Source organism: Periophthalmus magnuspinnatus, chromosome 21 (assembly GCF_009829125.3).
Source record: "Periophthalmus magnuspinnatus isolate fPerMag1 chromosome 21, fPerMag1.2.pri, whole genome shotgun sequence".
NCBI lineage: Eukaryota > Metazoa > Chordata > Actinopteri > Gobiiformes > Gobiidae > Periophthalmus > Periophthalmus magnuspinnatus.
Genome location: NC_047146.1, coordinates 18,889,928 through 18,905,432, shown reverse-complemented (window position 1 = coordinate 18,905,432; position 15,505 = coordinate 18,889,928). Strand labels below are relative to the sequence as shown.

Genomic DNA, 15,505 nt, shown 5'->3' with positions numbered 1-15,505 from the left:
TTTTGATAATCAGATTTCTCTTGTGCTGTAAAAACACATCATGTCAGACCTATTACACTACTGGTAGTGTAGGGCAATGGGTACATTTATACCCACTGTCCTACACTACCACAGGGGTTGGTGTAATACTGACCGTTGTGCTGTCCGCTGCCTGGGTCTTGGTTCTGACTCAGGTCCTGGTCCGATGATGGTTTGGGGGAGGACTGCCACATGGACTCTCTGCTCTGAGCCCACAGACGACGCCTGCGTTCTGGGACAAAATAATAAACACAAAAACAGTAAAGTCCTCTCCTCTGCACTAGGGCTGAACAATTTGGGATGTTTTTTTTAGATATATCTTTTAAAGAAGACATTGTGCTTGTGTCTGCTATATTATATATATATATATATATAGTTGCAATCTATGACACGTGTGGATCATTGTGTTGTATTTTGGATAGTGGTTATTATGCAAAATCAATTTTTTAAGCCTTCTACTGTGTTATAACTTTGTTCCCTCATCAAAAACATGCCTGAAGAGGTTTTAGATGCAACATACAGTAGTGTCATTAGTGAGATGCACGCTGATTGTGTTGTGATAGTGTTATGAACGGGGAGTGACATAGCACAGGGAGCAAAGGGAAGGGAGACTCAGAGTCTCAAAAAACTAAAGTGATATCTATAAAACATATTAAATCATTGTATTCAAAACAATTAAACGACAAACAGTCATGTAGCTGTCGGCTCCTCCAGATAGCTGCACTGAATCCTCTGCCTATCACCGATTATGAAAATAAAATTGGATACTCAAGTAAGTACAAAGCAGTGGGCACTGGTGATAAAAAATCGGTTAGAATGGAGCAATGCCGTCTTGAATACAAAGAGAATAAACATTACATGTACGAATCATTTTAAATATAATTTCAGAGGTTTTAACCATGTTAAAATTGTGTTTCTTTTCATTTACCCTCTGAAGAGTTCCTTTTGCATAATAGGCTAGTTTTAATAATACGATTCTGCTCAAAGCATTTTAAACGCATCCAGAAGAACTGACAACAAGACTGAAATGTGACATGAAAAAGTAATACAAGAATCACATTTCATAACATGTTTGTTCTAAATTACAGGGTAAGCAGTTTTTAGCAAAATAAGGCAGATTTTGTTGTTTGTGGAGGAAATTATGATACTTCAAAAATTACAGCCTTTGTGCTTTCCTAATCGTGACTAGTCAAATTGTGATTTTAATTCAATTGTGATTAATCTTGCAGTCCCACAAGATCATTCAAGGATTATTCAACTTCTTGCAACATATTTTGAAAAAAGTTCCACCAAAATTTAACTAAACTGGGTTGAAATCAACATACCTGGAGCTGTGTTTCATTTCATGCCTGGTTCTGGCTGCATTTAGTTAGCCTTATTAATATGGTCTTATCTTATGTTTAATCTCTAGGTTTAGTCTTGACACAGTTTGACAAGTACTGTTAACACTCACTTTTGTTTAAACAGAACTGAACGTCTGTCAAAAAGATATGAAAATCCTGAAATAAATATGTAGCAAAAGAAAAAAGTTTTAGAGTGAAGCTGTTTAATTTCTCAAGTGACTTCTGCAGTTCTGGTCAGATTGCTGGACACTGCCTTATATCTATGTGAAGAGTGGAGGGAGGAGCCATCTACACTAAAACAACACTTATTTGTTAACAGTTCCTGTTTATTAGCTGGGTCTATTGAACTACATTAACCTCCTGAGACCCGAGCTCTTGCATGTCAGGCTTTATTAATTTCTCTTTGTTATTTGGGCTGGTTGGACCTGATACAAAAAAATATCTTTTTGCATTATGTAGTTTCTGAGAAAAAAATATGTAAATCAAATGTCCTCATATGTGGACATTTTAATCATTTAGATAAAACATTTGAATAATGATTTTCAAAAACTATTAAAGACCCTGAACACAGCAACATTTGTCCTGATGTAAAAACAAAATAAAAAAAACAACAATGGTGCCTCTTGGAACAATGTGTCTCGTGTGAAGAGCTGCTGACAGGAGCAGGAAGAAAAACAAACAACAAAAAAAAAATATTCCAAACATTCTAAACTGTTAAAAATATATACTGAATATATAATATATTTGCATTATTGCTGTTCTTGTTGCTGTTCTTCTTCTTCTTCTAAAAATTTACATTGTGGCCTAGACAACCCAAAATGTGTTGTCCACATATGAGGACGCCAGGTCTCAGGAGGTTAAGGTCATTATCACACATGTTGATTCTGTGAACCAATCCCAGTGCGCACTAGATTTAGTTGTGTTTACTTCACTTTTGTGTCGGCCTTGTTCACATACAATGCGCATCATTCACCCTTAAACACTACACCATGAGCCATGCGAGCGTCCATTAGCTGATAGCCAAACTTATTTCCATGACAACGCACTTGAAGTGGGCAGAGCCCCGTGAAAATGTATGTACACGCTCACTTCCCCTATGCACGATGATCTTTTCTTTCACCTGTGGTTAAATACACCATGTGGACTGTATGTGTTGGCGGACAAAAAGCTTTTTGAACGACACAGACACAGGCTCACCTGCGCAGACACAGGCAGGAGGAGATGTATTAAGATATTAAGTTGATCCAAATTTCCAACGTAAGGCAAACGTGTCAAACAGCAGCTTTGCAGTGCCCGCTCATATAAATATGTGATTGAAGCACCTTTTTGCCCAATTCCAAGGACTTTTACCATCATCGTGGACTGCATAGGTCAGATTGAGGTCAGCCACATTCAAGGCACACTCACTCTGCTCCAGAGTGCGGGTGAAGCTGCTCCAAAACCTCCTGTTTCAAGTGCTCTCGGACCGGCTGTTGAAACCAGCCCAAGCACACCGCTGTCAAAGCCAATGTTCTTTTATGTAGACGTAACTAGGCAAGGTGAAAACAACCCAAGTGTAAACTGTGCCTGACTCATACTTTGCATAATTGTTCACACCTTAGCATACCGGCTATCACTATGTTTTTTCTTGTTTTGATTTAGGCCTGATGATGAAATTATAAATTGGAGATAAATGACCTCAATAGACCAAGCTAACAAACAAACTGTATACAAATAGGTGTGTTAGTTTCAGTGTCATTAGCTCCTCTCTTTAGACGGATACAAAGGCAGTGTCCACCAGCGATCTGACCAGAACTAAAGCAGTCGCTTGGATGAGCAGTGAAATGTCTTCTCTAAAACTTTTGGCCAGTTGACAGAATTTAATTTTTCTTTTGCTATGGCTCATACCTGGATAACTAGGATTACACAGACAATACATATTTTTTTATTTTACATTTTTTCTAATATCTTTCAAACCTGGTTTAAAGTGGATGCTTCTTTTCAAGAGGGACTAGCTGATAAACTAGTATAAACAGGGTTAGTCCCAGGGACGAAACCAGAGGCTTGTACTATGAAGTTGTCTGAACTTATCCTGTACAAATTTCTCTTATCTGGATAGACTAACCCAGATTATGGGTGGTTCTAGATAAGCAGTAGTATGAAGCAGGAACAAAGATGGGGTTAGCACCAGCCGACCAATCAGAATGATAGAAGAGTTAAGAGCTACATACTTCACACACAAGGAAGTGTCAATCAAAATAATGAAATAGAGGAAGAATTCAAATAATAAAGACCAAGCCAAAGGAAACGCAGTCACTGTGTTCATGTGAAGTTGTCACTTGGCGACCAATCACATCCACGCACATTATGCCATGGAGAAAGTAGAGCCTATTTGAATATTACTCATCGACATAGAAGAAGCGTCAATGACATCATCATACAGCGCCATGGACTGAATGAACAGCACTTATGTCTGCAACAAGAAACATGTAAAGGCGCACGACTTGTGCAAATCTGCACGATTACAGTTTAGTTTTTAGATCTTTACTAATTATGATAGCATATATTTAGTTTAAATAGTTTAAGTATCATTCTACTTTATAAATCCCTGCACACTGATATAAAATAATATGTGCTGGATCTCCTCTCTTGTTCAGATCACAGCTGATTGGTCAAAGAGTCATTCAACTTCAGAGTACAGGCCTAAGGGCTAAACCAAGACTAAACCAAGACTAAACGAGGGCTAAACGAGGGCTAAACGAGGGCTAAACGAGGGCTAAACGAGGGCTAAACGAGGGCTAAACGAGGGCTAAACGAGGGCTAAACGAGGGCTAAACGAGGGCTAAACGAGGGCTAAACAAGGGCTAAACAAGGGCTAAATAAGGGATGAACCAGGACTAAACCAGGACTAAACCAGGACTAAAGCAGGACTAAACAATGAAACAAGCAGGTCTAAACTGGGTCTAAACTGGGTATCTATCTATCTAAAAGACTGCAGACAAGCATCAGTAATGTTAGCTGCTCCTCACCTGCAGGGGGGCTGGGCTCCAGGGCCCCTGAGCTGTCCACAGGCCCCTGCATCACAGCACAGGGTCAGCTGGGCCCCTGAGAAAACACAAACAAATCAAGTCAAGCACAAAACAACACATTTGATTTAAAGAGATAGTGTCCCATGTATTTCAGAACATGTTTGTAGTAAACATCGGATGATATTGAAATTTTGTCTCGCAAAAATAATTGCAGTTTACAATCAACAGTTTAAAAATGTCATGGATTTGAATAATTATAAATTTGATGTTGCGAATAAGTTCCATGTTTAAACAAGTTTTTAATATAAATGTAGTTTGTTATCAGTAAAAACAACTACAGTCTAACGGAAAACATTATGGATAAGCAGGGCCGTCCTCAGAAGTTTGGGGCCTGGGTCAAGAAGCCTCACAAATCTGGGAGAGGAGTAGCAACTTTTACACAGAATATAGACCCCATGGAGACAGTGGGAGGGCAACTGACAGTTAGGCCTCTGAATATTCCAGCTGAACTCAACTTTATCCAAATAGTTCTGCTTTTGTTTATATTATACATTAGACATCAGGGGGGTACTGGTGCTAGTGCTGTATTACAGGTATCTGGCAGATATTGTTTTTCTATTTCTAATGGAAACAGAATAGCAAGGAATCAACAAAAATGGTTGTATGTGATTATATTATCTCAGAAAATACACTTGTGACCTTTGTATAGCAATGTCTGGCAATTTTTACAAAACTGAAATGATGATGATGATCCCCTGCATGTTTCAGCGCCTCCTCAGTCAATATGGATGAAACCAAACACCCATCACCGTATTGTATTTAATGAAAACAATCTATTCAATCTAGGGCTGTCAAAAGTATCAAAAATCAGATACTAATGAATACTAAAACTGGTATCGAAACTAAATACCCATTTGAGTGTGTATTAAAAAAGTTACTCACAGAACAGAAATGAACTTTTCCTAAATAGCTTTAGAATGATCTTGAGCTGTATCCCGATTAGTATTAGGGGGCTTTCACACCTACACCATTTAGTCTGGTTTAAGCGGCTTGTTCATTTCAATGAACAATCCTTCATCTCTGACATGTATTACAGTGATATCAGGTTAACATCAGCATTCCATGACCCTGATATAGCCTTACATTTTTTAATTAATATAGTGAATGAAACTGCAGACCGACATGCACATAGAAGAAAAAATACAATGAAAAACTGCAACAAAAAACTGAAGTTTAATTAAAGAAAGAACTTCAGACTTCAGCCTCTAATTTGAAACCTTTAGATCCACTCTTTCACTCAGGTCTTTATTTCATAACAGGTTATTAATTTAAAACCCATCACTGTGTACATTATGAAAAAGTAAGCTGGCCATCGCGATCTGTCAGAAGAGAATAACACTATATAAAAAGTATCTATAAGGAACTATTTGATAGACTGCCTTAATATCTCACTTGTTTGTTGAACTTCGATGTGCGAACTTTTAATACAAGATATCTCGTTCAAAAACTGGTAACTCTAAAGAACTAAAATGGGGGAAAAAAATGGTTATTTTGCTTTACAAAAATGGAGTAGGACACTGGATACACTGGTGCCACTAATGCACTTTAATAATCTGGTGATAAACATTTATAATCATGCCTTCACCTGTTTTTAATGTTTTAAATTGACCAACGTAGTTTTTTGTTTTGTTTGTATTGTTCTGTATTTTAACAGGGAACTGATGACTCACTCATCTCCTTGTATAAATATAAAATAAATGAAATTAATTAAATGAAAATGAGTTTGGAACACCTGCAATTTTGGTTGGTTTGGGCTGGTGTGAGAGTGGACCAGTTATATTTGGTGCAGACTAAAGAACCACACTGAGACCACCTTCTGGAGGTGATCTCTGTACGTTTCCAAGCAAACTCCAGTCCTGTTCACTTGTAGCCATCACGTCCCTAAAGTAAACGTTCTCTTGCTCTGACACCTCATCTGCTGTGACCGATGACCCAGTGTTGAGAGCAAATGTCTGACAAATTGGTAAAATCTAGCTTAACTTAAATTGACAATTAACAGATTGACTCAGGACTTTCCTCCGGCCAATGGGGAAAACGGTTTCTACTTCATTCTCGTTTCCGAGGCTATTTGCAACCTGAAATGAGGAGTTTATTCTCATTTTTCTTTGTTCGGTTTGTTTGAGCAGCAGTTTGAAAGCAGTCTGAAAAAGTATGGTATGGCTGAAAACAGCAACAACGTTTGAACTTTACTTCCAATTGAACCAGTTAATGCACTTTCACACTTGTCTGGTTAAGACCACATAGATACTATACCATGGATCACTATGGAAACTACCTGGACGACTGAGGGATTACACAGATGTAAGGCCACATGGTAATATAAAAGAAAGTACTACCATTTAGTGTTGAAAATGGCATTCTACTGTCTAAATAAAGAGTGTTTTTTATTATGATTGTAATATTGGTATCAAAAATAGTTAATACTAAGTACAATCATTAGTCTGTTCTTCCCCTTCAAGGTTAGCATTTCACAGTACAAAAAGTAATGTGTAAAATATTTATTTATTTTTTAATCAGAAGTCCCATCTGATTTTTAAGGCAGTCCTAAGCCAGAGGAGGAGCAGAGCCAGAGGAGGAGCAGAGCCAGAGGAGGAGCAGAGCCAGAGGAGGAGCAGACCCAGAGGAGGAGCAGACCCAGAGGAGGAGCAGAGCCAGAGGAAAAGACAGGAGAAGAGATAGAGGAGCAGACAGGAGAAGAGATAGAGGAGCAGACAGGAGCAGCGGCGTGTGAGGCAGGAAGTGTGCATTTGGGATAGTGCTCACCACTTCCTGTTCAGAGCTATTTTTAGAGCCGTCACCGCAGACCTCAATGACAACACAACTTTAACAAACTGCTTATGTGGAGGAATTAGCAGAGGGGACTAAGAGCCAGTAGCCTAGTAGTTGTAGCTGCAGTAATAATAGTCACGATAATGTAGTAAGAGATGTAGTAAGTGATTTTATTGTTGTGACGATCTGTTATTTTAGTTAAAATTGTCATATCTGGATTCACTAATTTACTTCAATAGCTCAATTCTAGGGATGGGATGAGATCTTGTGCCATGAGATCTCACAAGATTAAATTACCACGAGACTGTAAACAGATGGGAAAAAACATCTTACAAGCTTTTATCCTGCGTTTTTACATTTAACACTGGCATGAAAGAGTAACACCTCACTCAGGCTCTGGAAAGTTGTGCATCTTTGAGCAGCTATAGTTAAACACTCCTCCACATAGAGACTTGCAGCTCACATATTCTGACAGAGTACTTTAGACTCCCAATTTTTATTTAGCAACTAATCAGTGTTAGCATTTGTAAAAAAATAAAAAATAAAAAAAATAAAAAGATAGCGAAAAATATAATCAAAGTCACATGTAGTGTTTTCAGCACTTAAAGTGTTTAAAAAGATTCTCAAAGAGATATTTAGACTTTCTTCATCCATACCTTATTTTAAAGTAAGAAAAAGAGAGAACACTTCTGAGAGAGTGATCGGTGGATTTAACCAAGTGCATAGAAGTGTGAATTTTCAGAAAAAAGATGACTTAAATTACCCCTACAAAGCAATAGAAATGTACCACCCACAAGTAGGACTGTAGTCCTTTAGTCGTTTAATAGATTAATCACTTGATGGCCGCTTGGCAAATCCAGAATATCCAGAATATCTCTCAATATTTTTATACAGAGGGATATCAGTCTGGTCCCCACACCCTCCAAGCCAATGTCTCCAATCAGATTTGTTGAGTCTGTGTATGGTGTCACTGATGCAGTGTCATTTGACATGCAATATGAAAGGAAAGCACAATCCTTCTTTTGCACCATGGAAGAACATGGTCAGTCAGAAACTCCACATACTTTACAGAGGTCATTTTCACACCTTCATGGACCCTAAAGGGGCCGACCAGCTCCTCATGATTCCGGCCCAAAACATGACTCTGCCACCTCCTTGCTGACATCATAGCCTTATTGGGACATGGTGGCCGTCCACCAACCATCCACCACTCAATCCATCTGGACCATCGGGGTTGCATGGCACTCAGGGAGTAAGACTGTATTCATGTATTTCTGGGCCTACTGGAGCCGTTTCTGCTTGTGAGTATTGGTTAAGTGTGGCCGAATAGAAGGTTTATGCATAACTGCAAGCCTCTGGAGGATCCTACACCTTGATGCTCGCAGGAATTCAGAGGCACCAGCAGCTTCAAATACCCGTTTGCGGTTTGTAATGGCATTTTAGCAGGTGCTCTCTTAATCCCATGTATTTGTCTGCCAGAAACCTTCCTCATCGTGCCTTTATCTGCACAAATCTGAGTGCGCTCTGAATCAGCTACAAATCTCTTAATAGTACGATGATCATGCTTAAGTTTTCATGACATATCTAAGGTTTTCATACCTTGTCCAAGGTGTTTAACTATTTCATGCTTTTCAGCACTAGAGAGATCCTTTTTCTTTCCCATATTGCTTGAAAATGTTGGTCTGCTTAATAATGTGGAACGTCCTTCTTAAGTAGTTTTTCCTTTAATTGGACTTACCTGCCAAACTAACTGGCACAGGTGTCTGAGATTGATTTTACTGACCCAAAGAGTCCTGAGACACAATACCATCCATGAGTTTCAATGGAAAACAAAAAAATTGTACCTTTATGACACTTAAACACAATTTGCATAATAATTTGGAACGCGATATAGTAAAGTTTTGCTAAACCTTATTATACCGGCCACTTTAATAAGCCACATTTGCACTGTTGTATTAGTATTTTATTTTATTAAAGTATTTTATTTCATTTTTTAAGCATATCTTTTTAACTTTGTGCATGTCCTTATTTGTAGTTGTATATATTCAGTGTGTTTTATGTTGCACTTTATCACCGAAGTAAGTAGTTTGTGAACTATGTTCACAGATGATGGCAATAAAAGTCTTCTTATTCTGATTCTTCTGATTCTTACGCAGCGCACCTGAGATCATCATCACACTGGTAGTGTGCTGCTCGGGTCCTGACTAGAATCAGGAAGTATGTGGCTCAGAGAATAGACTTTAAACCAGCTCTGCTTGTGTACAAGTCTCTCCATGGCCTAGCACCAAAGTACATCTCTGAAATGTTAGTGCCATATGAACCATCTCACACTCTGAGGACATCAGGGACCGGCCTCCTGGTGGTGCCCAGAGTTAGGACTAAACATGGGGAATTAGCGTTTCTTCCTGAAGAAGTGAGACAGGCCTCTACTATGATCATGTTTAAATCCAGGCTCAAAACGGTTCTGGTTTGCTGTGCATTTGACTAAAATGTTTTTGTTCTGCACTCTTTTAATGTTAATTGTATGATGATTATTTATATTTTGATTTGTTTATATTCTGCTTTTAATGTCTTTCTTATTCTATAAAGCACTTAGTTTGTGTAGGAATTGTGCTATACATATAAACTTGCCTTGCCATGTGTTTTGTATTTACATCAACAAGATTCACATTGCTCCTTAATAAATTAGTGTTATTTTATCTATTTTACATACCCTGTATGTGCTATAGAAGGAAAAAATTCAAATTTATTAATTATTTGGGTCAATCAATAATACTATCCATCATGGTATAATTTGGGGATGGTATGACGAATAGAAAAATATAGATATTGCCCAACTCTATTTGACACAGTGAGGAAAGGGTTAACCTGATATCAATTTGCAGAAAGCCCCTACAGTGTGAAGTTTCTTACAGTTTTATGACTGAATAAATGTAGGTTTGATACATTTAAAGGTCCTTTATTACGCAAAATTGACTTGTGAGCTATAAGAAATGCTGTTACCTCATGAAAAACTTACCTTGAGTTGTGTTAGGTTTCATGCACACAAGTTTGAGTAATCCTGAATTATTAGGCTGTCTACATCTCCAAAGCTCAAAATGCCCTGGTTCACCTTGTGATAACTTGAAAACTACAGCTTCATGACAAAAGCTACCTTTTACCTTTTGTTCAGAAGAGATTTAGCAATTCCAGGGCTGAAATCATCCAAATGATTCTAGAGAAGGTGTAAGAAGATTAAAAACACAGTGGAGCACTTCCTGTATGACATCACAAGGTGGAACAGAGCGTTTTGTTTAGTTAGTTATCGAGTAATCTTTCGATTATTTACTTTGATGAATCAAGTAATACATTAATTTACTGTATTTTCCATAAAAACATACTAGTTGTTATTTGTTTTAACTATGAGCACAACATAAAAAACAAGTAGTTTATCTACCTGAAATAACACTGTTATTCCTGATTGCACATCAGTATGTCCCCAAAACAGAAACATTTCGCTTATATGAAAGATCTGACAGACCGATCAAAACGTCCTTTGAATATTTATTACCAGTACTTGTTAACAGACTGTAGTAAACAGGCCACATTAAATGTGAACTACAGTTACAGTTTCTATAAATTAATTTAATAAAAATTTAACTTTCATGTTCCAACAGCCAAGATAAGAGTTAAACATCTACCGTATTCTCCGAACTATACGTCCCACTTTTCTTCGTAGTTTGGCCGGGGGCCCGACTTATATGTGAAATTATTAAAATATATAATTTCACATCTTCATTATTGTGACACTGACAAAAGCATGAGGGAACTCCAGACTTGTGTCCCAGGATAACAGCCACGCGGAAACACCGCTTTATCTACTTCAAGAGTTGACATAGAAGCGGCATCGAGGATGAAAATTCAATAGATTTAGTGATTTGGAGTGAGATTGAGAGTAAATTTATTAGCTTATTTTTTATCCTTTAGTTATTTGATTAACTGTTAATATCTTACGTTAACATACCAGACACTTATTCTGTTCGTTGTCTATGCTTCATGTAGCTGAATAAATATAAATGTGTTACATTAGTGTGCTGCACTGCTATTCAACCTGTTGTTCTCTATTTTATTGTTATTATTATAACTTGCCTTTAAAAGATAAAATGCCTGTTCTTGGTCTGGGATTTTGAAAAATAAATCCACCAAAAATGCAATTTATAGTCCAGTGTGACTTAAACATGTTTTTTTTTTCTCTTCTTTTTCTCTGCATTTTTTCGCTGGTGCGACTTATAGTCCGGAAAATACGGTACACGTGTTTATCCTGCTGTGTTGTGCTTTGAGCTCTGTCTGCAGCGCTGAAGTAGAGTCATTTTGCAGCACTAGTGGCCTTAATCTAATGCACAATTCACTATAGTAAGTGCAGGGTGACACCTCTTACTTTCATTTTCAATAGTTGATCTTTGACATCTTTTGCTGTTTAGTTGCATTTTATTTTTCACTTCACTTGCTTTGTTTGGGTATCTTAACAGTGTGGACGATCTGCAAGTCTGATGCTGCTCTTTAAGGGTAAATATTGTGTCTCATTCACAAATAGATGAACAAAGCCAAATTTATGAGCTTGGTGGTGAATTGAGCTCTGTACACAACAATATGACAAAAAATGTATGTTGCAATTTTCTTGGAGCTGGATCATACTTTCGATTTTATCACAATTTATGTTTAGTGTCTTTAAAAGGTAAATAAACTAAACATCTTCTTCTGAAAGGGTACACTTCATTGTGTTTGGTTAAATCCACCTGTCACTCACAGAGCATTGTTGAAGCTGACCAATAGGAGGGGTGGGGTTTTTTATGAGCATGGAGCTGCACTCAAGTGAGTGAATCATGATATGGCCATGCTGAGAAAATACCGCACTGACACAAGCTTTATGATTCATTTTTATCCACATATTGCCCAGCCCTATTACTACAAACTCAATTACGGTCTAAACTGTGCACTGCTTGACCCAAACATAAAGACATAAAGAATAAAGAAAAATTATATCTATGGCAATAATATTTGGACATCCACAGCCCTGTTTGACTTCCAACCTAGAAAGCAGTGGAATTAGGTCACCACTCTAAAAACTGTCAAATATTAGCCCGTTGTATCGGTCAACCCATATGGCTGGGTTTTATCCTCACAACATTCTATAGGCCAATAATATTTAACACAGATGGGGCAGCTCAAAAGAATAGTTTAAATGCAGTTTTTTGTTGTTAATACAGAGTTCTTGGTCTAGTCATCAATAGAAATGACCAGGTACAACATCTGTGACTTTACCTTTTGAATATGTTATGGAAAACTACAGTGGAATGAACAGGGAAAACTGTCTCTGGCTTCACCACTGGGAGAATGACATCATCACATTCTAGAATCTGAAAAACAAATATTGGTCTATCTCTAGAAGCAATAATATCACCATGGTGACAGAGAACCCACTGGAAAAGTTACATCATGCAGCTTTAAAAGGAAATGTTTATTGATTAACTTTAAAAACTTTATTGTTGCTTTGCTAATCTCCATGGCCCCATAGACCCACCTCTAGACTAGGGAGGGCCTGATATGGATTTTATGAGTCGATACCTAGTTCCAATATTTGGCCTGCTGCTGTGGTTGATAATGGCTATTTGCCGATACTGATATTTATCTTTTAAAATCCATAGTGAGGCTATGTCTCAGTAACATATACACACAATAATGTGGATACACAATGTGTTATATGGCTGTATCTTTACACAAACATGTAGCAGTGTTCAATTTCCATTTTCTGTCATTAGTCTGTTCAAAAAGGGTACACAGAATGGAGCACCACCCAAATAATATTGATACTGAATATCAGTATTGAGTATCAGTATTGGCCAACATCAATACTGGAACAGATATATTGCCCATCCCAACTCTAGGCCTCTATTAACATTATTGTGACGACTACTACTACGACTACTACTACGACTACTACTACGACTACTACTACGACTACTACTACGACTACTACTACGACTAATAGTGACTTGTCAAATATACAAATAATCGTAGTTGTACCGTATTTTCCGGACTAAAAGTCACACTTTTTTCATAGTTTGGCCAGCGGTGCGACTTATATGTGAAATTATTAAAATATATAATTTCGCACCTTCATTATTGTGACACTGACAACCTTGCAAGGGCACTCCAGGCTCTGTACCAGTATGACAGCCATTCGGAAACAGCACTTCATCTACTTCCGGAGTTGACGGAGTTCAGAAGTGACACCGAGGATGAAGTGTCGCTTGAAGTGTCGAGGATGAATTCAATGGATTTAGTGATTTGGAGTGAGAGCGAAAGTAAACTTGTTAACTTGTTTTTTCTGATTTAGTTATCTGATTAACTGTTAATATCTTACGTTAAACCAAACACTTATTCAGTTTGCTGTTTATGTTTCATGTAGCTGAATAAATATGTGTTATGTAACAGTTGCTTATGCATGTTGCAGTTCACTTGATTGACCAATAGATGGAGCTGGTGCGTTTGTAATACCTGTAGGAAAATGTACTTGACTTGTTTTCTTTTATGCATTTCATATTTAATTTCCCCTTATTTATAAGACCATAAAGTTGTATATCTAGTTTATCCTAAGTCTAGTTTAAAGTAACAAAAACTACTTCCTGTCTTCCAGTTCAGCCTTGTTTTTTACTAATCACTAATGTAGAGTCTTACCCGACAGAGCACTATATTTTACTTTTCAATTGTTTCTTAAATAAAGTTTTCGGTTCACCGGTTTGTTTACTAGCGGGCCAAAGCGATATGTATATTTTCCATTTGTTCATATGCAATTTTGTGTGTACATGTAATATGAGCAAGAGCTTATGTTATATTTTATGTGTTTGCTAGTTCTACAGTGTGAACTGTGATGAAGAAGTAACACCACAGTAAACATCAGTGAAAAGAACTCTCATGTCTCTAATGTTTGTAGACAAGCCGGCATACTGTTAATATCTTACGTAAACATACCAGACACGTGATGAGTTCGTTGTCTATGCTTCATGTAGGTGAATAAACATAAATGTGTTACATTAACGTGCTGTACTGCTGTTCAGCCTGTTGTTCTCTATTTTATTCTTATTATTATAACTTGCCTTTAAAGAGAAAATGTCTGTCCTTGGTCTCGGATTTTGTAAAATAAATTTCCCCAAAAAATGCGACTTAAAATCTAGTGTATCTTATATATGCTTTTTTTCTTCATTATTACGCATTTTTGCGCTGGTGCAACTTATGCTCTGAAGCGACGTATAGTCCGGAAAATAAGGTAGTTTGATAATCCAAACCATTATCTGAACTAATCAGACTCTACATATGTAAAGACCTTTTATAACAAAGACAGACGCATTATTACATCAAACTGTAAAAAAAATATAAAATCTTAATTCTATCAATAATACTTTATTTTTAAAAGTCTTTCTGACTACAAGATTGCTAAAATAATCATTAGTTGCAGCCCTACTTGCTTCTATAAATACTGTTAAAGTCACTCACATCATGTCCTTAGGCAACATACTCCAAGCCGCCTGTATGAAGGTCTAATGTCTATACTTTAAAACTGTAATGGTGCGAAGCTGACTACACTTTGGTAGAATTTACCCTTAAAAGCTACATTTACATACTACATCAACATTGGTACTGAAGCCAGAATTAAACCTGGACTAGAACAAGACCAAACAGAGTCTACATCAGGATCAAACCAGGACTAAACCAGGACCAAACCAAAGTGAACACAACCTTAATGAGTCTTTTTCTAACTACTACTTCAATTACAACAACAACTACCACTACTACAACCACAATCTGTTTTCTGTTGTCCAGTGAATGGTTGACAGAGCATTAATGACCCCTGCACTCCATAAGAGATTACAATATAATCCAATTATACAACATAAAGTATAAAGTTACAGGACAAAGTATAGTCCCCACTGACGCACGAGAAGTGTGGATAAAATAATGCATAAACAAACTAGAATGAACCAGAACTGAACCAGAACTGAACCAGAATTGAACCAGGACTGTACCAGGATTAAACCAGGACTAAACCAGGACTAAACAGGCTCCAAGAACAAGACTAAACCAGGATTTAACCGCAGGACGCAACCAAGACTAACAAGTACTTTATAAAGTTAGATGTCCAGATCTGAACTATAACTAATTAATTGAATCAGCTATTATAATGCTTGGAATAAATCAAGACTAAATCAGGACCAAATCAGGACCAAACCAGGACTAAACAGGGACTAAACAGGGACTAAACAGGGACTA

At 37.3% G+C, this 15,505-nt stretch overlaps 1 protein-coding gene across 2 annotated transcripts in view; it reads right to left on the bottom strand.

Moving 5' to 3' along the window:
* Positions 1-15,505, bottom strand: part of LOC117389786 (protein ITPRID2) — a 61,051-nt gene that overhangs the window by 44,922 nt on the left and 624 nt on the right. For both annotated transcript variants that reach the window (XM_033987508.2, XM_055230495.1), the window contains exons 2-3: positions 4,370-4,445; positions 134-250 (exon numbers count right to left, since the gene is read on the bottom strand). In XM_033987508.2, coding sequence (XP_033843399.1) covers positions 134-250; positions 4,370-4,421 — 169 coding nt within the window. In that variant the 5' untranslated portion in view covers positions 4,422-4,445. The remainder of the gene's footprint in view (positions 1-133; positions 251-4,369; positions 4,446-15,505) is intronic.